The sequence below is a fragment of the Lithobates pipiens genome, unplaced genomic scaffold (genome assembly GCF_037356315.1).
Source record: "Lithobates pipiens isolate NorthernLeopardFrog02 unplaced genomic scaffold, aLitPip1_a1.2 Scaffold_3, whole genome shotgun sequence".
In the NCBI taxonomy this organism is placed as follows: domain Eukaryota; kingdom Metazoa; phylum Chordata; class Amphibia; order Anura; family Ranidae; genus Lithobates; species Lithobates pipiens.
Genome location: NW_027507790.1, coordinates 65577594 through 65604773, shown reverse-complemented (window position 1 = coordinate 65604773; position 27180 = coordinate 65577594). Strand labels below are relative to the sequence as shown.

The 27180-nt window shown below is 41.1% G+C and overlaps 1 protein-coding gene across 2 annotated transcripts in view; it reads left to right on the top strand.

The window, feature by feature from the left end:
• Window positions 1-27180, top strand: part of ADGRD1 (adhesion G protein-coupled receptor D1) — an 843751-nt gene that overhangs the window by 103102 nt on the left and 713469 nt on the right. For both annotated transcript variants that reach the window (XM_077461779.1, XM_077461778.1), the window contains 6 exons: window positions 1447-1569; window positions 4403-4648; window positions 9227-9481; window positions 19245-19303; window positions 19579-19734; window positions 25448-25507. In XM_077461779.1, coding sequence (XP_077317905.1) covers window positions 1447-1569; window positions 4403-4648; window positions 9227-9481; window positions 19245-19303; window positions 19579-19734; window positions 25448-25507 — 899 coding nt within the window. The remainder of the gene's footprint in view (window positions 1-1446; window positions 1570-4402; window positions 4649-9226; window positions 9482-19244; window positions 19304-19578; window positions 19735-25447; window positions 25508-27180) is intronic.

Genomic DNA, 27180 nt, shown 5'->3' with positions numbered 1-27180 from the left:
CCATATTGTAACCACTATCTGAAACACAGCTAAAATTGTGGCTAACATGCATATTGGTGTACCGTGGTGTAGTGGAACTAAACTTTCATTTGGCGTTTTTCGCACTCTTGCCATAAAGTACAAGTATTCACAGTATACTTCCACATTATAGTATACTTACCTCCTAGTTTGCACTTTCCTAACACTGACAGATCCAATTCTGTAGTCACTGCTGCCATCTTTTACAGCACATCTGGACTGGTATTTTTTTTCTTTACAAATTTACAAAATGTTGGCATCCAGCATCATTCTTGGCTTCTTAAAATTTTACACATGTACACACACACACACACACACACACACACACACACACACACACACACACACACACACACACACACACACACACACACACACACACACACACACACACACACACACACACACATACACACGCAATAGCTAGGAGAGAGGTAAAGGATCTTTTGGCAGAAAATACAATCTCTTTTATCACAAAACCCTACCTAATCCCGGCCATACATGGTTCGAATTTCGAAAGATATTTCTTTCGAAAATCGTATCTAAGAATTTTCGTATGAATTTTGCACCATTAGTGGGCTGCAGCAACAGCCGATTTTCGTGCGGAAATAAAATTTGAGGAATCGGACATGTTGGAAATTTTTTGAAAAGCAAACGATATTCTAATCAATGATGGGAGAATCATGCGAGAAATGTAATAAGAAAAGAAAATGTACGGAGATAAAAGAAAATTTACGGAGAGAAAAGAAGATTCCCGGCCAAGAAAATTCTTTTCTGTAGCAACATGAGGTGAAATTGAAGGCTTGGTCAACCAAATTTCGAAAATCAATGGTGGCATCATCGGATCACAAAAAAACGAATTTTCTGATTTTGAAAAGAAAATTTGTTCGATATTCGACCGTGTATGGCCTGCATAATTGTTTTTTTTTTCTTTGCTACTTTAGTACCACTTTAAGCTTGAGCTATACTTTATCAATTTGCTGACTGCAAAAAATAGAGACCTCTGCCTTAAATATTCACTGTCAGTGAACTATAGTGAAGCTTACACTGCACAGGAAAGACACAATAGGAAAAGGATATTACATACCCTAAAGGTGCATTATTTGCATTTATAGGCCCTGGAAGAAAAACACATGGATATTTGGCAAACAGATAAAGAAGTCAAATATGGGTACATATAAATGCAATACACATGTTGAGTTCTCTGCTCAACTTGCTGAAATCCACAATTTTTAGGTTGTATTTTGGCTGTTTATGTAATAATTAAAAATATACTCATTGTGTGTTAAACTAAATCAAATGTGTGTGTGTGTTGAGTGCAGAACATATGACATAAGAGTTTATGTTAGAGGATGTTTTTGAACCTGTATTTGGTGTGAAGCAAGAACAAAGAGATTTATATACTAAAATATTTACTTCTTTCCCCAGATATTGTGGAAGGAACAGTCAATCATGGCATTGTCCTTAATGAGCAGAAAGGAGTTACCCTTCTGTACTTTGGAAGCTCCAAAAACTCCTGCATTAGTGATCCAAGTTTGTGTGGACCAGAAGGTTAGTATCTAACTGGTTATACTTAGTGTGTGGCTCAAGCAAGTTAGGAAGCTAAGCGATAAGCTTAAAACCATGTTGTCCCCCTGGGAACACAGTCTATCAACCCTTCTTTTTAACAACCATTTTACTGGAACATTGATGCCAAACATGGAGGCCGAAAGAATGCTAAATATTATGAAAGCATACTTAAACTGTAAAGTTCATCAGCCTGCAAATTGAGCTACATTTCATCAGCCCACCAGAATCCCCCTGCCCCATCCCCATCTATCTAGAAGTGACCACCAGAAACAGCAAGAAGAACACAAAGAAAAATACTAATTATTTATTTTAGTGAGCTATCATCATGTCCTACTACCCTATGGACTAGCTCAGTAGTACATGATGGAATATACAGCCTCTAACAACATAGGTGCATCAGTTAGAACCAGCATTGAGGAGATATTACAATCTCAGCCTCACCCTCTGCAAAAGTTTTCCAGCTAATGGTTCAACATTTCCCATATTTTAATAAAAAACATGCATTGTTTAAATAAAAGGTATCACTTGCTGCTCAATCCAGAATTGGATGTAACATAATTTTCAATATGGTAGCTTTCTTCAAAGCGGTAATAAGTAGAGTTGGGCAAACTTTTGCTTGGCCTGAACATTGCCTGTTTGCCGTTCAGAGAACACCCTTATTTGCAGAGTGTTTGGCGGGTGTTCGCCCCGCCGAATGCCTTGCAATGCACTGCACGCGGCACCGTGCATTCTAAGCCCTGATTGGGCAAAGTTTTGACCAATCAGGGTGCAATGTTTAGCTGATTGTTAAGGAGTGGGCATCCTGAACAATCGATGTGTCATCAGCTGTCAATAGGCTTCCTGCTGACAGTTGAATAAAAAAAAGAAACATTGCCGGCAATAAAAAAGTGAAAAAAAATGGGGTGGGGCCCCCCTAAAATCCATACCAGACCCTTATTGGAGAATGCTAGGTCAGTGACATCAGAAAGGGAAGTGCCTCCAGGTGACATCACCAAGTGGCCATTACCTATATAAGAACTATCAAACGGTAAGCCAGGCATTCGGCGGTATGCCTTAGTTGACTGCAGAATGTTTTTTTTTTTCTGGGTTCGTGGGACATTGTGATTGATGATGGATTTACTTTGGGGGGCATTGTTTTTTTATTTTTTTAATAAAGGAATTGTCAAAAACTGTCTTTGTGTTTTTATTACTTTTTGCAACTTTTTTGGTGAATGGGTAGGCCTATGCAGCCCATATCTATTAAAATGGGGGGGGGGGTGGGATCTGGAGGCCCCCTTGTTAAAGGGGGCTTTCAGATTATGATAAGCCCCCTGCCCGCAGACCCACACAACCACAGCCCAGGGTTGTGGGGATGAGGCCCTTGTCCCCATCAACATAGGGACAAGGTGCTTTGGGCTGGGGTGGCAGAGCCCCCCTGCCCCAAAGCACCTACCCCCCATGATAAGGGCATGTGGTTTGGTATGGTTCAGGAGGGGGGGGTGCTTGCTCATCCCCACTTTTTCTGGCCTGGCAGGCTGCATGCTCAGATAAGGGTCTGGTATAGATTTTGGGTGGAACCCCACACCATTGAAAAAAATGGCTTGGGGTTCCCCTAAAATCTGCGGGGACCCCATGCTGTTTTTTAAAACAATTTCTATTGCCAGAAATGGTATTGTATTTCTGGTAATTTAAATAACATTTCATTCTTTTTTTTCTTACACATGCCACAGATGTGACACTTTACAGGCAGACTAAAGGGACCCCCAGGCACTATATTTCAATATTAAAATCACTGCTCCTGTAAAAAAACAAATCTTTATTTTTTATTTTTTATTTGCATTGATTCGTGTCCCCCAGGCTGTACCCAGACTCCCATACACTTTTTATGGCCAATTATTTGCATATAAGCCTTCGAAATGGGAACTTTTTTTTGGGTCCCATAGACCTTAATATGGTTTGCTGTTCGGGTCAGAACTTTTTCTCTGTTTAGGAGTTCTGGGGGGTGTTTGGCCCATCTCTAGTAATAAGTTATTTCATTTTAGGTTAGAACATTTTTAGATTCAGCCTAACAATTGTAGACTATTGTTTAAAGAAAAGAAAAACAGTACATGAAAATATTTGCAAAAAAAGCAACAGTAAAATACATGTGATTGAAAGTGAAAAAATACCTAACTAAGCTTGCCTGGTCCTAGGTTTCATGTCGAGTTCAGTTCATTTTCAAGGTGAGTCCAATATAATGGATTAAAATCACTGGCGCTCATAAATGACTCTTAGCATTCTTTTAAAGTTGATATTCAGTGAGCGTTTCCAAACTGCAGATTGCAGCCGTTTTTTTAAGGACCCTGGATATGACATTTACAGAATTATGATACCCAATCAAAAGGGTCTGAGGGGTGTACTTAAGGGGGTTGTAAAGGCAGACAGCTTTTTACCTTAATGCATTCTATGCAATAAGATAAAAAAATAAAATTGTGTGTAGTAGCCTCCCCAGCACCCCTAATTACTTAATTGAGCCCCATCTGTCTCCAGCGATGTCCACAAATGTGCGTGCCATCCTGGACACTCCTGATTGGCTGAGACACAGCAGCGGCACCATTAGCTCCCACGGCTGTCAATCAATATCAGTCAGCCAATCAGGGGCGAGAAGGGACAGGGCCAGGTTGGGACTTTGTGTCTGATTGGACACACGGAGCTGTGACTCGGGCATACTTCCAAAACTTATATCTATTGGATAAGAGTTACTCATTTATACAGTTTAACTTGAAGATAACCTAAAATGCTTCATAGCCCATGTCTTCTTATTGTCTGAGGCTTGTTATTTCTCTTTAAACTTCAGGTGTCACATTCTCATTTTTCTGGAAGATTCAGGACCTGTCACCAAAGAAACAACTGAAACCTATAAACCAAAGTAACAATCAAGAATATTTCCAAGATGATTCCCCTAAGAGCCAACAGACACAGGCCTTTGGGAAAAAAGTTACTTCCCATGGTTTTCAAATCTATTCAGATGAACGTGAAGGCTATGTTGAGGTATATACACATGAGGACTCCAAGGTCTGGAAAGCAAGAATAAAACCTCCAGGTACTCATCACTTTGTTACAGTTTGGTTCTTAACAAAGAAACATAATGGAGGAGCATAGATCTCTATTTATTATAGGCATTTACCATATATGGCATTGACAATTTATGTGGCTTTTTACATACTGTATATTTGCATCAGTCCCTGCCCTCAAGGACCTTACAATCTAAGGTCCCTATCACAATGCATATATACGCACACATATACTGGGGCCAATTTACCTACCAGCGTGTCATGTGTCGTCCATAGGGTTCAATATTGAGTTGGCCCACCTTTTGCAGCTGTAACAGCTTCAACTCTTCTGGGAAGGCTGTACACAAGGTTTAGGAGTGTGTCTATGGGAATGTTTAAACATTTTTCCAGAAGCGCATTTGTGAGGTTAGGCATTGATGTAGATGAGAAGGCCTGGCTCGCAGTCTCCGCTCTAATTTATCCCAAAGGTGTTCTATAGGTTGAGGTCATGACTCTGTACATGCGAGTCAAGTTCCTCCACCCCAAATTCACTCATTCATGTCTTTATGGACCTTGCTTTGTGCACTGGTGCGCAGTCATGTTGCCCCAACCTGTTCCCACAACTTTGTAAGCATGACATTTTCCATGCATGTATTTCAACAAGGTTTTTTTTTTAAGCACATAAGCGTGAAGCTCTAATTGGTTTCAAAAAGGGTAGGCTCGGGGTGCAGAGCACTGGGCCTCGAGCCCACCCACTCGTGTGACCTTAGCGAATTAATATTTGCTAATGACTTCTTGCTTCTCCTCGCGAGCAATCAGGAAGCTGGTCCTGAGACCCGATTGGCCGGGAGTCTTAGGACAGGTCTCAGGACCTGCCTCTTGTTTGGCTGTGAGGAAAAGCAAAGGCCCCAGCAGCAGCAGTCTCTTCTAGCAGCCCCAGATTCAGCAGAGCATCATCACCTCATCCTCCTCCCACAATGGAGGGTGGGAGGTGCTGGTAGTGAGAGAGGATCGGGGACCTATTGAGCACTGGGGGGGTTTGTGTAGTGGATCGCTGCTTTGATATTTTAAGAGCCACGCGGAGGGGAAGGGAGGAGGGGGCCGCGAGTGAGGGGGCCAAGTCTGCTTGCCGTCCCCCAAACTTTTGACCACTAGCCGCCACTGCTTTTTGAGTACCATAACATTTATGATTTCATGGGCATCACAGCTTTGAGACCTGACATATTTGATATATATATTCACTGAACGCTACTTCAGCTTTTATTTTGTACAAAAAAAATGGGGATTAAATTGTGTCTGTGTGCACTAAAATTCATTTCAGTGTATTTTTCAAGAAAATATAGGCTTGATAAACAAGTATGCAAATATTGTGCAACATAAAACATTGCAACTACCTCATTTTAATTCAACAGGGTGTCTGTGTTCAGAAAATATATAATATTTTGGTGGTTTTAAGTAATTTTATAGCCAAAAAGGCTGATTTTAACATGTGTGTAAAAAACAAAAAACAAATGTTTTAGAGAGGAAGTGGAAAGAATTATATGCTTGTTCAGGAACCGAGCAAAACTGAAATATAATTTCCTAATGTAGTAAGGCTTTATTGTATCATTACTAATAGCTGATACTGCTTATAAATCAGAACAAGTTTTAGGCCTGGAGTAAAACTATATTCTCTGAATAACTCTCTAAGCGTAATAATTTTAAAGCGTTAGTTATGACATAATTCCTCCAGTGAAATTCAAAGGACATTACAGAACATTGAAGTAGAAGCTTAAAGAAAAATACTCTTGTTATCCTTAAAATGTATATTAATAGTAAAGAAGAGGAAAGGATCTTCTGTTCTGAACCAGAACAAGATGTTCTAACCTTTCTAAATGAGTCTCATCTGTTTGAATTACTGCTGTAATGCTAATGAAAGACGTCACAGCACGTGGGTTTCCTAATGGCTGTTCTGTTCTAGTTACAGGTCATGTCCCAGATGCTTATAATTCTGTATGTTAAAAGTCAAGATATTCCCTTAAATATTAATACAGTAACAGGTGAAATTAAATAGAATTCTGTCAGGGCTAGCCTTGTGTTGGATTCAGTAGATTGACAAAATGGCTTTAATAATGGCAATAAACTTGTGGTGAGTAATGCTTGTTTGGCTGATATAGGTAACTTAGAAGTTGCTGAAAGATGTCAGATAAATTGCATTAATTTGCGCGCTGCTCTTAGTACTATCTGTAGATGCAGGTGCATTCCTTATGGAACCGGATTCTTCAGAACTGGTAAAATAAATTTCCATTTTTCTTTGGTCATCAGTACAGTATATCTTTTAACTATCAGCACAGTGGCTTAGTGGTTAGCACTTCCGCTTGGTAGCACTAAGGGGTTGTTGGTTTGAAATCCTGACCATGGCACTATTTGCATGGAGTTTGCATGTTCTCCCCTGGGTACTCTGTTTCTTCCCACACTCCAAAGACATGGTAAATTGGCCCTACTATGTGTATGCATGAATGTGGGTTAGGGACCTTAGATTGTAAGTTCCTTAAAGGCATGGACTGATGTGTATGTATAAAAATATATATGTATAACACTGCAAAAATGAACAGCGCTATAAAATGACCTGTAATAGATTAAATAAACTTTTCCCTCCATAAGGTATTGATGTCCTTTTTGAGAAAATGCAACTAGGGTCTTAAAAATAGTGATAACATCACTAATAAGGTTTAAAAATGAATTTTCCTCTTGAATCCCAAACCCGATGACCGGTATAGGCTCACCCTGAGTAATTATATTTATTGGCGTTACTTGCTCTGACTGTTTCATGGTTGATTTGACAGCTTTCAATGAAGATTAACTGGAAGCTGGGGCATCTTCTCTTACAATAAAATTTGTGTTATAGTTAAAACTGAACTCCAGGAATTCTGTCCCTTTTTAAAAAAAATGAAGGTACACTATGAGTTAAAGGATAAGTCCAGCCAAAACTCGTTTGACTGGGCTTCTCCTATGGATCACAGGAGTGTAATTCGTTTTGCCCTCCTGTGTCCCGTTTTCAGCAGAGAGTCCGCTCTTTGCTGATGTCACAGATATCAACTTAAGCACCACGTCATCATGACAGTAAGGCCTGGACCGATGCTGCATCCACCTAGGTAAAGTATGAATGGTGGAAAAAAAGAAACCCATACTTCTCCTTTAAGTCCAAAAAGCTGCATGAAACCTCCTGGACTTATCTTTATTACATCTGACAGGTTTATACAACTCTTGTAAAACAGCTATTGCTGTAGTTTCAGGATCCTGGCAGCTGCTTTGCCCACCCCTTCCCTCTTCCTGCCCAATCACAAAAGCCTTTGTATTTATGACCTCATTCACAAAATACAAAGGCTTTTGTGAATGGGCAGCAGAGAGGAGGGGAGTACCCTCCTGCTGAGTGTATCCTTCGGCTGAGCCTGTCAGATGTAAGTAATAGAGATAAGAAGATGAATTGCACGTCATGTGATTTAACTCATAGTGGGCCTTCTATTTTTACAAATGATCTGTATGCCTGGAATTCAGTTATAATAGTGTGCAATAAATTGATTTCATACTATAGCAGATGCCATTTTATTGATATTTATCTATATGCAACAACTTCTGATCAGATGTTTTCAAATGCACCTTTATTGCACTTTGGATTGGACGAGTTCAAAAACCTGCTGTCTTTGAGGCAATTACAGTGTCAGGTCACCTGAGTCCAGGTGACAGATGCACCCCCTTGGGGTCAGGAGTGCACTGCATGGTAGTGGACTTTTTGGCTGACTGAATCACCTAGATGGAGCTCTAGGTGATTCAGGAGAGCAGGTATTCTGCAGCACCAAAACGGATCACACTGGGAGCTAAAGCATGAGATTTCCCAGGGCACGGAATCTAAAAGCCAGTGGGTGTTGACCAGAGGCCCCTAGTGGTGGGAATGGATTTAGCTGCAGTCTGGCTCCAGGTCGTGACCCACAGGGCCTCCCAGCTCATGCTCACGGTAGAGTACAGGAAGATATGGAGGAAGCAGCAGACTGCGACAACAAAGGATAGTCAGGAGATAGCCAAAGGTCGTGGTAACAAGTAGGAAAGGATAATCAAGGAACTCACCAAGGTCGGGATATGAAGCAGACAAGGACAGTCAGGAACAAACCAAGATCGGTAATTAGAATCAGATGTAGAACACACAGCAAAGAGCACACGGATGTCAAACACACAATATTGATCAGCAAGGCTGGCTTGCAGTGCACAGGTTAATATAGAGTTCCCTGATAGAGCCATGCTTTGAGGAGAGGTAAGCTGACAGACAAACATTAATGCGGATCCATGACATACAGTACATGCTGCAAGGTATTACCATTACTTTTTTCTGGTGTTGTACAACACTGAACATAATGTGTGTATAATAATAGGACTGATGATTTTTTAGTGCAAAAGTGATTAATTTGCCATAAGAAATTCTCCATGTGATGGGAAATTGCTGTTTTCTTTTGGTCAACCAACGCCCAATAAATAGCCCACTTCCTGCTACTGATGCCTAAATTAAAGCACTGGAGAAAGTTGTGTTCTGTTTGATCCACTTTTCTGTAAATTCTAAACTATTAATTAAATACTTTTGTGCCTTCATTTTCTAGGTCCATATTGGACTCATGTTCTGTTCACTTGGACATCAAGCGAAGGCCTAAAGGTTTATGTCAATAGCACCTTTATTGCCAGTGATTCCCAAGGTCAGAGTTCCTACAATTATGGAGCTGGTGGTGATCGCCTGATTGTGGCCACAAACAGTGATCCTTCCAAACACTATGTGAATGGTGCTTTCGATGAGTTCATCATATGGGAAAGAGCTCTAAGCCCTTCTGAGATCCACCACTACTTTACAGCTGCCATTGGTATGTTATTTTGGTAAGCAACATTTGTGAATGTCGCTTCATACTTACAATTACCTAACATCAACATAAGCCTTGTTTCAGGAACATATTAAAGGAAAATGTCTACATGCAGATAAGGGGTTGTTTATCTTTTACTGTAACTTAATGGAGATATCTCCAATATGAGTTTTCATATTTGTTTACACATATGAAAATAATGCATTATAGAGATCATACCACAAATTTCTTAAACAATCAAACCCAGTATCTATCTATCTGTATCTTTCACAGTGTCTAATATGTATATGTCTATATATCTGCCAAAAGTCAGAATGAATCATAGAATAAGAACCCTAGATATAAATATGTTTTGCTTATAATCAGGGCCATCTTTAATATTAATTGGACTCTGGGCAAAAATGTTCTTGCCCCCCCCCCCCCCCCCATGCAATTTCACTCTCCATCTGCTCTGAGACCAATAAATAGCAGCTAGACTTAAAATCAGTTTACTGTATCAGATCAGGCAGCGATTGTGATTGGTTGCCAGAGGTTACAGCATATCATTAGCACATACTGACTGGTTGCTAGAGGTTACAGCACATGATTTCTGCTTGTTGATTGATTCCTAGAGATTATTGTACAGTAATACTGCTCACTGATTGGTTGCTATAGGTTACAGTACATCTTCTCCTCACTGCAGGGGGGCATGATATACATATGAATGCTGCCTTTATTTACATATCAATGTCGTTGGCCTCGGCTATTTATATATGAATGCCGCCGCTATTTACATATGATTGACATGTTATTTCATGTAAACACGGGGTCTGCAGGTGAGTCATCTGTACACAACAATAGGGCAGAGCTGGGCAGCATTAGTAGCAGCACTTCACACTGAGATATCGGGACACAGAACAGGACTAAAACTTCAAGGGACAAGGGAATTTAAACAGGGATAGCTGGCAAGTATGAGGCAGCTGCTTTTGGCCCCACAACAATGACAGGGCCCAGGGCAGCTGCCCCTTTTGCCCTGCCTTAAAGACGGCCCTGCTTATAATATACAGTTCACACCATTCCTCCCAACATTCTGAGATAAGAAAGAAGGACACCTTTAGTACTAAGTATGTAGGCAAAGGACACACTGGGGGTTATTTACGAAAGGCAAATCCACTTTGCACTGCAAGTGCACTTGGAAGTAAAGTCGCTGTAGATCCGAGGGGGACATGCAAGGAAAATAAAAAACAGCATTTTAGCTTGCACATGATTGGATGATAAAATCAGCAGAGCTTCCACTCATTTCAAATCTACCCCTTAGATTTAGAGTGACTGCACTTCCAAGTGCACTTTCAGTGCAAAGTGGATTTGTCTTTCGTAAATAACCCCCACTGTTCCCAATTACTCAGATCTCCAAGAATTACAAAATGTATTTCTTAAACCCAGGTGATTGGTTTTTATCACTTTTCTTTTTATTGGCTTTTCAAAATAACCTATAAATTCATTTAGAGGTTGGATGTAAACTTTCATACTTTTGGTTGGCAATTGAAAAGTACAATTTTTTATACAGACCAATAAAGGGAAAAAAAGCAAAAAAGAGGGACAGATAGATCTGGTTCCAAAAGAGGGACAGTCCATCCAAATGAGGAATAGTCCCTCCAAACGAGGGGCAGTTGGGAGCAATGTTACACTAATACTTACTGTATATTTTATAAGGCAAGAGCAATGATGACAATTATGTTTCAGCAGCTAGATCAGATATTAGTATACTTTATCAAATATATTAATGTTTTCGCTCAGTTACTATAAGTTAATGTATCAGTCTTATTAAGCAATTTGGCACCTTTAAAAAAAACACACATACTCTGGATAATAAGGCAGTGCATCAAAGCTCACTTGATGTAGTATAGAAAATAAAAAAGATCCTTTCCCTTTAAAGCATGTTATACAGCACAGTGCTTGTGCTGTGTAATTTGGCCCCCTTTAACACCTGAAATACCTCTCTGATCCTGCCTGCCCTTCCCCCTGTAAACTGACCACGGTTTATCATGGCTGCTGAGCCCTGACACCATGGTCAGTTTACATGCCTTCATCATCCGCTGTGTCTCCTGTCTCTCTGTTCTCTCTGCCTTCTTCTCCCCCCTCCATTCCCTGCCTGTCAGCTCCGCGTCCGTGGCCACCTCCTTCTCTCCTGTTGCTCAAATTAGGGTTACATTTACATTATCCTCTAGGTTGATTCATGTAATGTCCTCCTGTGACTGTGCTTTATAAAAAAAATGCAGCTATATACCAGTGCATCAAAGCTCACTTGATGTAGTATAGAAAATAAAAAAAGATCCTTTCCCTTTAAAGCATGTTATACAGCACAGTGCTTGTGCTGTGTAATTTGGCCCCCTTTAACACCTGAAATACCTCTCTGATCCTGCCCCCCCCCCTGTAAATTGACCATGGTTTATCATGGCTGCTGAGCCCTGACACCATGGTCAGTTTACATGCCTTCGTCATCTGCTGTGTCTCCTGTCTCTCGTCCGTGCTCTCTGCCTTCCTCTCCCCCCTCCATTCCCTGCCTGTCAGCTCCGCGTCCGTGGCCACCTCCTCCCCTCCTGCTGCTCAAATTAGGGTTACATTTACATTATCCTCTAGGTTGACAATAAGCATACACTGTGCACTTAAAAGTGGGGTATGCCTGTATATTGATTGGTTTGCGCAAAAGTTATAGCGTCTACAAAATAGGGGAAAGATTTATAGCATTTTTATTATTTATTAAATTTTTAATAGTGATGGCGGTGATCAGTGATTTTTAGTGAGACTGCGACATTGCGGCACACAGATCAGACACCTAGCTGACATTTTTGACACATTTTTGGAAACCAGCAACATTATTACTAAAAATGCACTGACATTGTGACACTGGCAGGGAAGGGGTTAACACCAAAGGCGATCAAGTGGTTAAATGTGTTGCCTCAGTGTGTTCCTAACTGTGTGGGGAGATGCGCTGCCTGGGACAACACACAGATCCATCTTCCTGCTTAACAGAAAGACAGGATCTCTGTGTGATCCCCCTGTCAGAAGAACGGAGTTCTGCTTTGTTTACTATGGGAGATCCCCATTCTGACACTGTGGGGAATGATCGCGGACGGCCTGCCCCGCTGATTGGCTCCCCTGCTGGTCAATGCACTCGCACCCACAGAACCTCGTGCATGAAACGACGTACACCTATGGTGATTTGTGCAGCCGATCCAACCTGCAGCAGTATAACTGTGGCAGCTGGTCGGCAAGAGGTTAATCTTCAACTGCCATGATGCTGCACATGTGATCAATTACGACATCTGCCATTGGATGGTTTGACAGTTTGGTTGTGACAGTTACATTCCTGTCACGTGTCGGGAATGTAACTGTTTTTTGAAACTGTTAAATCGATGGGTTTACATCCGCTTTAAGTGTTATGGAGAGGACATGATTGTGTAAATTTGTAAGCTGCAGGCCAGGCCCCCCTATATTTGACAGGTTACAAGTGCCTGCTTATGATGTTTTGTGAGTAATCCATACTTACAATATAGCTAATTTATTGGTCATGTAAGTTGAAAGAAAAAGCTTTAGCCTTTGATTTACAGTGTATGTCTGCAATTTTGATTTGGGATGAAAAATTCTCTCCCAAGTGTGAGAATCACTGCGATCTGAGCTGAATCTTGAATATCTACAATCCTTTGCTGAGCTTTTCAGATGATAATCTGGATTCACAAAGAAACCAAACTTTATAAATCAAGGATTATTTCGGTTGAAATGTGACCAATCAAATTCATTTATCACAAATTATAAATTGAATTGGACAGATTACAACCTAAATAATGCTTGACAGAATACATAAATACAAAGCCATTCACAACTCTGCCCGAGCTACATCACCGACCTTGTCTCCAAATATCACCCAAATCATCCTCTCCACTTTTCTCAAGACCTCCTACTCTCAAGCTCTCCTCCTTCCCTGTTCATCTCCAGGATTTCTCCAGAGCCTCTCCCATCCTCTGGAACTCTCTACCTCAACCTGTCTGGCTATCCCCTACTCTTGTTACCTATCACGTCTCCAATTAATCTCTTTTACCAATTCCATCAACTCATTCCCCACAGCTACAACCTTCTGTACCACCTACCCCACCCTATTAGATTATAAGCTCTTCTGAGCAGGGCCCTCTTAATCCTCTTGTATTTTTATTGTATTATAACTGTATTGTCTCCCTTTTATATTGTAAAGCACTGCGTAAACTGTTGGCGCTATATAAATCCTGTATAATAATAATAATAGTATGGATAGAGCATCTTAATATGCATTACCGAATGGTGCTTGTCAACTTCCAAATAAATTTGGTTTAACTTTTATATGTTTTCTAAAAAATTACTGCTGGACCTCTGGACTTTGCATACTTATCCATATAGCTGTGCATAAAAAAGAGAAAATCCCAAATGTAAATATAAGATATTTCCCCTTTAATGGAAGTTGTATCTGCACTGTTGTACTTATGCAGATGTGTCTTTGCAGCTGGATAATTGTTCAGCCAGCGCAGGATTCAGGAATTTCCGCACTGCTCTCCTGCTGGCACTTATTAAACATGGACAGGAATGATTGCTTTCTGTGCTAATATTAACCCCTTCAACCGCAGAGAATTATGAGACAGAACACCATAGATTGCTTTTACAAATGAAATGACATTATGGATTTGACAGATTTTTTTGGACAACCACTTTTTTTTATCAACCAAGGTTAGCCTGAGAGTGAACCTAACTTTACATTTGTAGATGGTAGTCCAATGAGCCTGAAAAAAACAATCGCTGAGCAGTCACAGGTTAGTAAGTAGAAGTAATAAGGTGTTTGGCAGTGCAGCAAGGGCAAAGGAGATTTGTTGCAGCAAAATACATTTTATTAGTAATAATTTGGACAAGATACTGTTCTGGTACAAAACCCGTGGTTACTCTTTAGTACAATTTATTGAATGATTAAAGTGGTTGTAAACCGCTGAAGAAAAAAAAACCAAACCTGTAAGACAATGGCATTATGTGCTAGTATGCATCGTGTACTAGCACATTATGGAATACTTACCTTAGAACGAATCCCTTCCAGTCGTGCCCGCTCACTGCTGAGACAGCTGACATCTTCCCTCTGTGTTTCTTTCAGGTTTGCTGGCTCCGGTGATGTGAGTGGCTGGAGCTGTAATGACGTCATTCTTGCGCATGGGTGCGGGAACCGCCATTTACGGCACAGGCTCTGGAGGCACTGTAAGCTGGCCCTTTAGAGCGAATGCACCGATGACATCATTGGCTGCATGCACTCTGCATATCTCCTAAACTGTGCAAGTTTAGGAGGTATTCACGGTACCCACAGGTAAGCCTTATTATAGGCTTACCTGTAGGTAGAAGTGGTGTAACAGAGTTTACAACCCCTTTAAAACAGTTAAGGAGAATTTTCTAGCATAAAATAAACCATAAAAGTAGTTGTAATCTTCAGAAATGAAAAATTAACAAAGCGCATCCCACTTTAGTGTGTGCTAGCCTTAATCCAAAGCACCGAGTGTGGCTCCTCTCTGATCTCTCCCCTGCTATCTGCACTAGTCATCTCTGAAAGTTTTCCTGAAACCACAGCCTCCTGGGTGACAGTCCACACCCCATACAGGAGATGACTGATAGTCTTAGTTCTGTGTATTTTTCTATGAGCCTGTGAGCCTATGTAGAGGGGGGGGGGGATTCTTTTTCTCCGGTCAGCCGGTCAGCTGTCAGATATCAGGGAACTCTGTGCACTATGTTTTGCAGTATGTATGTGATGTCAGGTCCCAGCCCCCTGTTGTTAGAGCTGAGAAAAATATTCTTTGATCTGTGATTTTTTTTAGAAGAAAAGGCTACAGATAAATGGAAACAACTTATGTAGGAGGATTTGTGTATCACATGAGGCCAGTCACTTCACTGAGTAAATGTAAAAGGGTTTACAACCACTTTAAATGAAACAGATCCAAGTCTCAATAATTTCCCATACCACTTTTGTTTGGCACACACTTACCATTGCAGGGCACCTGGCCAGCAGCTATAACCACTACCTTAGGTGCTCCAGAGTCCACTTGGTGTTTGATGCATTGCTGCATGCTGCCATATGCTGTTCTATTGTCTAGCAATTAATGATAATGACTAATGCCGTGTACACACAAGCATTTTTTCCATTGGAATAAACTCTGAAGGTTTCTCTGACGGAATTCCGCTCAAGCTGTCATGCATACACACGGTCACACCAAAGTCTGACCATCAAGAACGCGGTGTCGTACAACACGTACGACAGGACTAGAAAAAGGAAGTTTAATACCCAGTAGCCAATAGCTTGCGTCTCGTACTTGCTTCAGAACATGTGTTTTTGGTAGGTCGGAACAGCATACAGACGAGCGGTTTTCCCCATAGGAATTGGTTCCGTCTGAAAAATTTAGAACATGTTCTCTTTCTAGGTCCATCAGAATTTTCGATGTAAAAAGTCCAATGGGGCATACATACGATCAGAATATACGATGAAAAGCTCCCGTCTGACTTTTTCTGTCGGAAATTCCGCTTGTGTGTACATGGCATTACTCTATCTGAAAGAAAAATGGTAGAGGGAAAGCACAATCATCCTCCAGTGTGTGCTACACAGGTCTGATCACACCCCTCATAAGAGTTGCTGATGTTCAGGTCCCCACTGATTCACAGCCAGTCACTTAGCATTTCCTTTATTTACTAAATCAGTCCATGGCTTGCTTTTGTTCTTTTATTAGGGGATGATAACTTGGATGGGGTAGAGTATTATGGGATGCCCAACTTGAAAAATGTCCAGAACACAGAACAAAACAGGGACAACTTTCTCCCTATATACAAAGAAATCCTCTTCTTCCTTCCTCCTGCACACACTTGGTTCACTATTTACAGTACCCGCTGATCACTCCAGAGGAATTAACAGTCTTGTCAGTTCAGCAACAGCCCATTACAGGCTAGGAACATCCCATCCCTGTGTGGATAAGCTTTAGAACATTGTGGAGGGAACATCATCTCCTTCTGCTGACAATGAGCCCAGTTCTACTGCTGCAGAAGACTTCCAGCCCACCTGGTTGCTTGCTTCCCTTAGTCCTCCTGATTGGCACACACACACATGGAGATTTCCCAGGGCAAGGTTAGATGGAAACTTGGTACATCATGGTCTTCAAGAGAGCACTGTTACAACTGACAGTCTTTCCCCTTGTCTTATCCCTGAACTTTACTGATCTCACTGTCTCTGTTTGCTTTCTCCCGCTGCCCCTTCCGGCGTGAATCTCTCCAACTGCCTCCTGTGGTGGAGGCCAGTTATCCCAAGCTCCAGCCCTAGGTAAATCTCCTCCCCAACAGGAGTCCCTCAAGGGCCACTGACAGCCCCTCCTCAGCACTGCTCCTCTATCTTCCACCCAACTCCCCTGCTGGCATGGCCCATGTCTACAGTGCCTTGAAAAAGTATTCATACCCCTTGAAATTTTCCTCATTTTGTCATGTTACAACAATAGACTTAAATGTATTTCATGGAATTTTATGTGACAGACCAACACAAAGTGGCACATAATTGTGAAGTGGAAGATGAAAATGATAAATGGTTTTACATTTTTGTAACAAACATCTGAAAAGTGTGGCGTGCATTTGTAATCAGCGCCTATACTTTGTAGAACCAACTTTCGCTGCAATTACAGCTGCAAGTCTTTTTGGGTATGTCTCTACAAGCTTTTCACATCTAGAGAGTGAAATATTTGCCCATTATTTTTTGCAAAATAGCTCAAGCTCCGTCAAATTGAATGGAGAGCGTCTGTGAACAGCAATTTTCAAATCTTGCTACAGATTCTCAATTGGATTTAGGTCTGGACTTTGACTGGGCCATTCTAACACATGAATAGGATTTGATCTAAACCATTCCATTGTAGCGCTGGCTGTATGTTTAGAGTCATTGTCCTGCTGGAAGGTGAGCCTCCACCCCAGTCTTTTGCAGACTCTAAGCCCTTGTACATACGGTCGAACATTCCGACGGAAAATGTCCGATCGGACCGTATTGTCGGATAATCCGACCATGGGTGGGTTCCATCTGACTTTTTCCATCGGAATGTCTCAACAAAGTTTGAGAGCTGGATATAAAATTTTCTGACAACATGATCCGATCGGACTCTGTCCGATCGTTTGTAGAGAACTCCGATCGGACAAAGTGCCACGCATGCTCAGATCAAATTACGAGACCAAAGCTATTGGCTACTAGCCTGAACGTAGTCCCGTCGCAACGAACGTCATCACGTTATGAACGATCGAATTTTCCGACAACTTTGTCCGACTGTGTGTATGCAACACCAGTTTCGGACAAAATCCGTCTGAAAAAATCAGACGGATTTTGTTATCGGAATGTCCGACTATGTGTACAAGGGCTAACAGGTTTTCTTCTAAAATTGCCCTGTATTTGGCTCCATTCACGTCATCGACTCTTATCAGCTTTCATTTCTCTGCTGAAGAAGAGCATCCTCACAGCATGCTGCTGCCACTACCATGTTTTATGGTGGGGATAGCGTGTTCAGGGTGATGTGCAGTGTTAGTTTTCCGTCACACATTGCGTTTTGCTTTTAGATCAAAAAGTTACATTTTGGTCTCATCTCACCAGAGCACCTTCTTCCACATGTTTGCTGTGTCCTCCACATTGCTTCTCTCAAACTGTAAACAGGACTTATTATAGCTTTCTTTCAACAATGGCTTTCTTCTTGCCACTCTTCCATAAAGGCCAGATTTGTGCAGTGCACGACTAATAGTTGTCCTGTGGACAGATTCTCTCACCTGAGCTGTGGATCTCTGCAGCTCCTCTAGTTACCATGGGCCGCTGCTTCTCTGATTAATGCTCTCCTTGCCCGGCCTGTCAATTTAGGTGGATGGCCATGTCTTGGTAGGTTTACAATTGTGCTCACTAGTTCTGTTCTCCAACGTTCTAGATATCAGGGGGAGGCACCAGAGAGCTGCAAGGATGAGTCATCCAGCCCTGGCCTCCAATAACCCTGACCCAGACTCAGTGACTTAGGTCTCTCCCTGGGTCAGAAAATGCTTTTTCCTACTCTCACTTCTAGTAGCACACGCTAGAGGGTGCTACACAGGATTGATAGGTAGGTGAGTATATGCTTTGTAGACACATTTAATTGTACATACTAGCAAATATGATATTCACTATGCAGAAGTCTATTTTACTGTACTTTGAAAATGATCATAGTTATTGTGATCAATGTTAACCCCTGTAAAAATGACAGTTGACCTTAAATAGAGTGTCTTGGGGGGAATGGGTCATGATTCAAACTCTGAGAGTCTGATTTTCACTACTGTCTAGGATTCTAGATATGATGTCTTCTGACACTTCTAGCATGGCTTTTTTTTTTAGCTGGATTGCCACTGTCCTTTACCCCGTAGTTATTTCTTCAAAGAAAGTTATGGAATGCTTAGAGGAGTGACAGCAAATCTGAAAAGCCATGTTACAACAAACATCACTGCTAAGTTGGTGTCAGGACTGTTTGTACATGGCCTCTCAATACTCATGCAACCAGAATGTTTCAATATGGGACACAAGGTGGAAGGAAACGTGTAGTAAGACAACCAGATCAAGCATGCACATCCAGCTGCTTATTGATGTCTATGGCCAGCTGAATAAAAATTGTTCTTGTTTTGCCACAGCATTGTATTGTTTGTGTTTACCAAATTGTATTTATTGTGTGCATAAATCTGTATTAAAATGTGATTCCTTTTGCAGGTGATGAAACTTTTGTTACTGCAACGATGCCTAGTACTGCCAGTACATCTGATCCTCCGGTAAGAGTACATTGACCAATGTCATGAAAATTTGTGGCAGATTTCCAAAGCATGTTTTTTTAGTTTTACCAAAGATATTATTATTTGTTAGCAAATCTTGGGTTTACTTAGAAAGATTTACAATTTTGTTTTAAGGAAAATCCTCTTGTATGCTTCACTCTATCAGATATCATTTTCTTTTTCGGAGCTGTAATGGCTTGGGTGTTAAGTGCATAGACTTTCTGACAAATCCGTTAATACAACTTTTGTAACTTTCTGCACCATTATTTGTGTAGGTCTCCACAGATGCTTACTATCCCATTATAATTAACTTGACCCAAGATGGTTTCAAGACATCCCATGCACAGCCTGTTCTGGGTTATTTGGATGTTGTCTCACAGATTCTGCCAAACAAATCCTTGACACAAGACACAGCAGGCAACTTAACTCAGGTAGTAAAACTATCTATCTATCTATCTATCTATCTATCTATCTATCTATCTATCTATCTATCTCCAACCCAACATCTATCTATCTATCTATCTATCTATCTATCTATCTATCTATCTATCTATCTATCTATCTATCTATCTATCTATCTATCTATCTATCTCCAACCCAACATCTATCTATCTATCTATCTATCTATCTATCTATCTATCTATCTATCTATCTATCTATCTATCTATCTATCTATCTATTTATCTATCTATCTATGTGTCTGACCTAGTATTAGCAGAAATGCATTTGTAAATTAAGGAAACTGGATATTTAAGTGCATTTTTCTTTTTCTATCCTGTTGCATAAAATTCAGTTGAATAGGTTAAGAAAAAAGAGGGGAAGGAAAATACCTTCAATACTAGGAAACTTTAAATGCACCATACTAAAACAGCAATGCAAATAGATAATACAATATATTTATCGAATCCCATTAAAATAATTGGTGAGAAGTGCATAACCACCATATAAAAATTATGCATACACCAGTAATTATACATCAACTTTATTAAAACCATATAAAGTCATGGCTAAATGTTGAGTGCACTGATAGATGCCGACTTGTTTCGCAGTTCACAACTGCTTCATCAGGGTCAATGCAGGATTATCTGAAAGTTGAAGAAAATGATTTAATAGTACATATGCCTTTACAGTTTCTGAACACAATATATAATGATAACTTACAGCTTAGTGCAACGTCAGGTAAAAAATGTTTTAATAACCGCTGATGTTGTGGTAAGGGATACATTTTTGGGGGGATAGGCTGTACTTTAAGGCTGAAGGGGTGGGGGGGGGGGGGGGGGGTCAGTCTGTCAGTGCTCAGACCATACACCGCACACTGCATCAAATTGGTCTGCATGGCTGTCGTCCCAGAAGGAAGCCTCGTCTAAAGATGATGCACAAGAAAGCCCGCAAACAGTTTTCTGAAGACAAGCAGACTAAGGACATGGATTACTGGAACCATGTCCTGTGGTCTGATGAGACCAAGATAAACTTATTTGGTTCAGATGGTGTCAAACGTGTGTGGAGGCAATCAGGTGAGGAGTACAAAGACAAGTGTGTCCTGCCTACAGTCATGCATGGTGATGGGAGTGTCATGGTCTGGGGCTGCATGAGTGCTGCCCACACTGGGGAGCTACAGTTCACTGAGGGAACCATAAATGGCAACATGTACTGTGATATACTGAAGCAGAGCATGATCCCCTCCCTCCAGAGACTGGGCCGCAGGGCAGTATTTCAACATGATAATGACCCCAAACACACCTCCAAGATGACCACTGTATTGCTAAAGAAGCTGAGGGTAAAAGTGTTGGACTGGCCAAGCATGTCTCCAAACCTAAACCCTATTGAGCATCTGTGGGGCATCTTCAAACAGAAGATGGAGGAGCGGAAGGTCTCTAACATCCACCAGCTCTGTGATGTCGTCATGGAGGAGTGGAAGAGGACTCCAGTGGAAACCTTTGAAGCTCTGGTGAACTCCATGCCCAAGAGGGTTAAGGCAGTGCTGGAAAATAATGGTGGCCACACAAAATATTGACACTTTGGGCCCAATTTGGACATTTTCACTTAGAGGTGTACTCACTTTTGTTGCCAGCGGTTTAGATATTAATGGCTGTGTGTTAAGTTATTTTGAGGGACTACAAATTTAGACTGTTATACAAGCTGTATAATCACTACTTTACATTGTAGCAAAGTGTCATTTCTTCAGTGTTGTCACATAAAAAGATATAATCAAATATTTACAAAAATGTGAGGGGTGTACTCACTTTTGTGAGATACTGTATATATATATATATATATATATATATATATATATGAATGATCTGACACTTCTGGGTAGTGGACACGCATTCACCCCTATGGTGGCTCTCTTCTGCTGTGATTGCACACAGTGGAAGCTGATTGGCGGGTCTATGGTACTTGATGTCCTCCTGTTCTCACTGATCGTTAAGCAGAGAGGCAGAATGGCAGGAGTGAAAGGAAAGTGACAGGAGGGAAGGGATGAAATTTGTGTTCATGTGAAGCAGGGTATAAATTCCATCTCTTCCCCCAGTAAAAGCCCATCACACAGTATAGTAAAACACTGGCTAGGCACACAGTTAACCCATTGATTGCCCCTGATGTTAACCCCTTCCCAGCCATTAGTACAGCGACAGTGCATATTATTAGCACTGACCACTGTATTTATGTCACTGATCTCCAAAAAGTGATCAAAGTGTGTTAGTGTCAGAATGTCCACTGCAATATCACGGTCCTGCGATAAGTCGGATGTCCCAAGAGATTCCACCCGCTGCCTGAAGACTGTATGATTGACAGCCAATTTTGGCCACTCCGCCACACTTCCTGGTTGCCTGGGCAACACCAAGCTCACTCCTCACAGCGCCACCAATTAGACACCTCGGAATTCACTTCTGCTGGGATTGGTGGAGGGGGAGGTGGGCGGAAAAGTTTCCATCCACCTCCCCCTCCACCAATGTAGCAGAAGTGCATCCCGTGGCGTCTAATTGGCGGCACCTGTGAGGAGTGAGCTTGGTGTTGCTCAGGCAACCAGGAAGTGTGGCAAAGTGTCTGAAAGTATAGAGAGTTTCACAGCCATGGAGGTACAGCTCCTTGTGACTGGGAACAGGACTGAAACTGGGGGGGGACACCTGCTGGTCTCATCTGATGTTCTCCTCCTGCCGCCCCCCCCCCCCCCCAGTGCCTGAGCTCTTCACATCACAAGTGGCAGAGCTGCAGACATTGAGGAGATCAGGTGGCAGGAGGAGAATACAGAGATTGCTTACATGCCACGGAGCTCATCCCTGCAGCAGATGGAAGAGATGGGGAGGGGAGTGCTGGGGAGAGATCAGAGGTGATTGGCTGGAAGAGCTCTCCCTGACACGCCCCTCCAGTCATCAGCATGCAATGACAGGGCTCCTTTCTACCCCTTTTCTGCATCGATATCCTGGCTCCTCCCCCCTGCAGATGCTGGTGAGTAGCTGTGTCTGTACACACATGTACTAAGTTGAATGTTATGTTACAGCTAGTGTCTGAAATACTTTGATATCTCACAATGTATGCATCTTCCCCCCAAAGTAACTTTTCATGTGGGCCTGCTAATTATAGAATCTGTCCTGTTAGGCCACTTTCACACTGAGGCACTTTACAGGCGTTTTTGCGCTAAAAATAGTGCCTGAAAAGCGCCTTTAATCTGCCTCTTCTGCAGGCTTTCACACTGGGGGCGGTGTACTTGCAGGACAGGAAAAAAAGTCGTGCAGGCAGCATCTTTGGGGCAGTACGGGAGCGGTGAATACATCGCTCCTGAAAACGCTTGCGCCATTGAAAACAATGGCCAGCGCTGCCGAAGCTGTGAGCATGAAGACCATAGACAGAAAGCAATAGACACTTTCACACTGAGGCGCTGGCCGCATTGATGGTAAAGTGCCGTTTTAGCTGTGCTTTACCGTTGTTTTAACAGCGCTTTTTGGCTGCTAGCGGGGCACTTTTAGCTAAAATTATGGTAAAGCGCCGCTAAAACTAGCGGCACTTTACGGTCTACGCAGCCAGCGCCTCAGAGTGAAAGTGGCTTTAAGAAGGAGGAGGAAGAGGACATGGGAAGGAGGAGGAGTGGGACTTGGTATGGGATGTCAGTGAGCAGATTCGGTGGTACCGGCAGTGGGTAGGCCCTAGGAAATGTTGGTGGTCAGGGGGGGCCCAGGCCTGAAGCTGTGTAACGGACCCCGAAATTTCTGATGGCTGCCCTGAGTATTTCATACAAGTATGTGGTCACATCAGCCTCATGTCAGATCTCACATGGTATAGTCCTCTTAATATTATTAGAGCTTTCCCCTCTTCGGTTAAAACAATTAAAAATTTGATTTGCCTAGCAGACAAAACTGAAAAAAAAAAAAAAAAGTAAAAAAAAAACTCTGTAAGGTAAAGGCATAATGAGCTAGTATACACTGCATACTAGCTCATTATGAAATACTTACCTTAGAATGAGGTCCCCGTATCGCAGGTCAGTCCACACGGTCTTCCGGTTTTGCGGCTTCCGACGCTGTGAGTGGCCATAGTCACGATGACGTCGCTCCCTGATGAGAGTCTTCTTCCCGTCAAGGTTCCAGCAGTGTCTGCCGGACCTTCAACCAGGCATTCACAGCGCATGCGCCCTGACGTCAGCGGCTGCATGCAAAGTGAATATCTCCTAAACTTTACAGGTTTAGGAGATAATCATTTTACCTACAAGTAAGCCTTATTATAGGCTTATCTGTAGATAAAATTGTAAAAAATGGGTATACAATCACTTTAATGTAGAAGGATAAATGAATGAGCACATTGCCAGCTGTGTAAAATAATTAAGTTATTTACTATAAATAAAGGTACATTCTGAATGGTGTTGTCAACTGCAAATATACTTGCAGAAAAATGAAACTCCTGGAATTTGTAGTATATGTTTGTTCCTCGGTGTAGTCGTATACTGAAAGTTTGTGTGCCTGGTATAAGAAGGACTATATCAGTTTGATTAATGCCGCATACACACGATTGGACTTTCCGGCGGACTTGGTCCAACGGACCGGAATCCGTTGGACAATTCGACCGTGTGTGGGCTCCAGCTGACTTTTTTTTCCCAAAAGTCCGGCGGACCTAGAAATAAAACATGTTTCAAATCTATCCGATGGACTAAAAATCGGGAAAACCAAAGGGCAGCTATTGGCTACTGGCTATTGAACTTCCTTGTTTAGTCCCCTTTAAGTCATCACGTTCAAAACGGACTTTCAAACGGACTTAGTCAGGTCGTGTGTGGCCAAGTCCGCTCGTTCAGAAAGTCAGTCAAGAAGACCTTTGGACCTAGTCCGTCAAAAAGTCTGGTCGTGTGTACGCGGCATTAGATTGAGTGGATCTGACTATTTTTCTTGCAATGTCCTGCTTCAGTATGCTGTGTGAGAATAAAACTACCCATTAAAAAAATTCTATATGATCCAACAGCAGCCTATACCCATTCCACACATGAAAAAAGTGTATTTGATGCAAAGTTATATATATATAATAGTCCAGTCTCTGCTGCAGTCAATTAACATTCAGAAACTGTCCACTGAAGATCTTTGCCCAAAGTGGCAAGCTAATTTGTTGCTGAGGAAGACCTGGTCATTTTTATATCCTTTTCAGTTTCTTATATATGTATTCTTACAGATGTATTGCACATATACATGTGCTGTCTGCTCATGTACTGCATCCAGTAAAAATAATAGTCAATCCCTCTTTTGAAAGTTACATTACTAGTGTTTTAATACACCCGTTCTGGTATTAAAATACTAGAGAGCTTTTAGCTACATAAAAATAGTTCTTATGCTTTGCAGCTTTGTGCATTTACTTTTGTAAGAGATTTATTTCTGAGGCAGGACGATTCTGCAGAACTGCACTAAAATGCCACTATATCTAATGGTAGATTCATTGGCCTATGCTAGGGCCTAATTGAAGCACTGTATCATTCCCATGTATATTTCTATTATAATTAATCTGTTAAGTAATATACCTATAAACTAAGTAGGCATGAAACCAGAACTTTAATGCTGAGGATGCACGTATTTCCTGCAAGGCATAGGCTTTGCTTGGGCAATAGATTGCTGGGAAATATTTGTCTTAAATAAGACTCAGAACAATTTCATTAGCTATACCATTTATTTACAGGCCTTTCTGAAAACTGTAGAAGAGGTCCTGTCACTGCCCACTTGGACTGACGTACCATCAGTAAGTACTCCCAGCTGTTTTATAATTTGTGAAATATTTCTCACTGGAAAAAAGAAAACGATATATATATATATATATATATATATATATATATATATATATATATATATATATATATATATATATATATATATATATATATATTACATATACATATACATATACATATATATATATATATATATATATATATATATATATATATATACACACACACACCATTAGATACTGTATATATACAGTATATAGGATATATTCAGAACTCATCTGTCTCTAATGCAAAACAGTGAATTCTTAAGTGACAGTAGGGCTTGAATGTATGGGTGTAATGGATGCAAATGAGAATTTCATATTTGGGTTTTCTCATATTTACCACTTGCAGTCAGTAGACAGAGCACTAAGCCAACCTCACATAGCAGTTGCTGTGTTACTAATTGGACTGAAAGGAGGAATAGAACTCCCCCCCTTCCAATAGAGATGACCGGTGACTAGTGAATTAACATGGGCATAACATAGTAGTACGGTGCTTTCCAAATGAAGAATCCATCATGATTTGTAACCTTATGGGGTCTTATGGAGTGTATAATGTGTTTGTTTTTTAAGAGTCCTCCACTCTTCTGAAGAACTGCCTAGCAGTTAGTCACATAAGTCCCACAGAAAATCTAAAATGAAGTGCAAGCTTATTAAACCCAAGCGGTACCTTTTCAATCTCTGATAAAAAGCACATGGCTTACATCTACTTTATCATGGTGAACTTTGAGCATTAATAATAAAACACACATTATTCACTAATGTGATGTGCTAAAAATTACTTTCAGCTTTGAAATGTCTAAATCATTTAAAGAATTTTGCAGCCATGTCAAGTTAGACTTGAATCATCTCTGATCTTTTACTAAGTTATAGAAATGGTTGCTAAATAAAATGAAAGATATTATAGCTGAGTGTAGGTTTCACTTTATTCTATCAAAAGATTTACAGTTTTTTGCATTCTTATTCCTTCTGTGCATCATATTCCTGCCTAATTGAAACCATTTCCCAATTAAATTTTTCTTGAGTTAAAGAAATCAACACAATTAAGTAGTAGTACTAAACGTAGTAGAAATACTAGTTGTAGTAATATACAAGCCTCATAAAATAAAATAAATAAGAATTCTTTATCTTCCCTGTCTCAAGAAAGGGTGTCCATTTGTGTCTCACATGGTCCTCCTTCAAGGCACTGCAGATCACAGGTGGTTGCACTGGATATCCATGTCCCTGCAACGTTTTCTCATCCCACTGTAGTGCAAGCATGCATAGCCTACATGAGAGTGGCAGCTCTGCCCTGAATTTGGGATTTGTAGTGTTGTTGCCACACCTTCAAAAGTAGCTTCATTAGATGGACTTTACCAGCTCTAACTCTTAGTGATCCTTTATGCAAGTTCTCTGGCACGTTAACTATGCTTGAGAGCTTTTTTCCATATTTTCTCAGTTTTTTTTTTTTTTTTACACGGTAGATGGCCTGGTCTTTCTTAACCCTCTACAGTTGTACAGGCTTAGGACCAGCATCTAGAATGTGATAACACATGTGCATAACCAATGTGTATACACACACTATGACCAATTCAGACAGGAGCCAATCAATCTACCTGCATGTCTTTGGAGTTTTGCAGAAAAACAAAGTAACCAAAATAAAC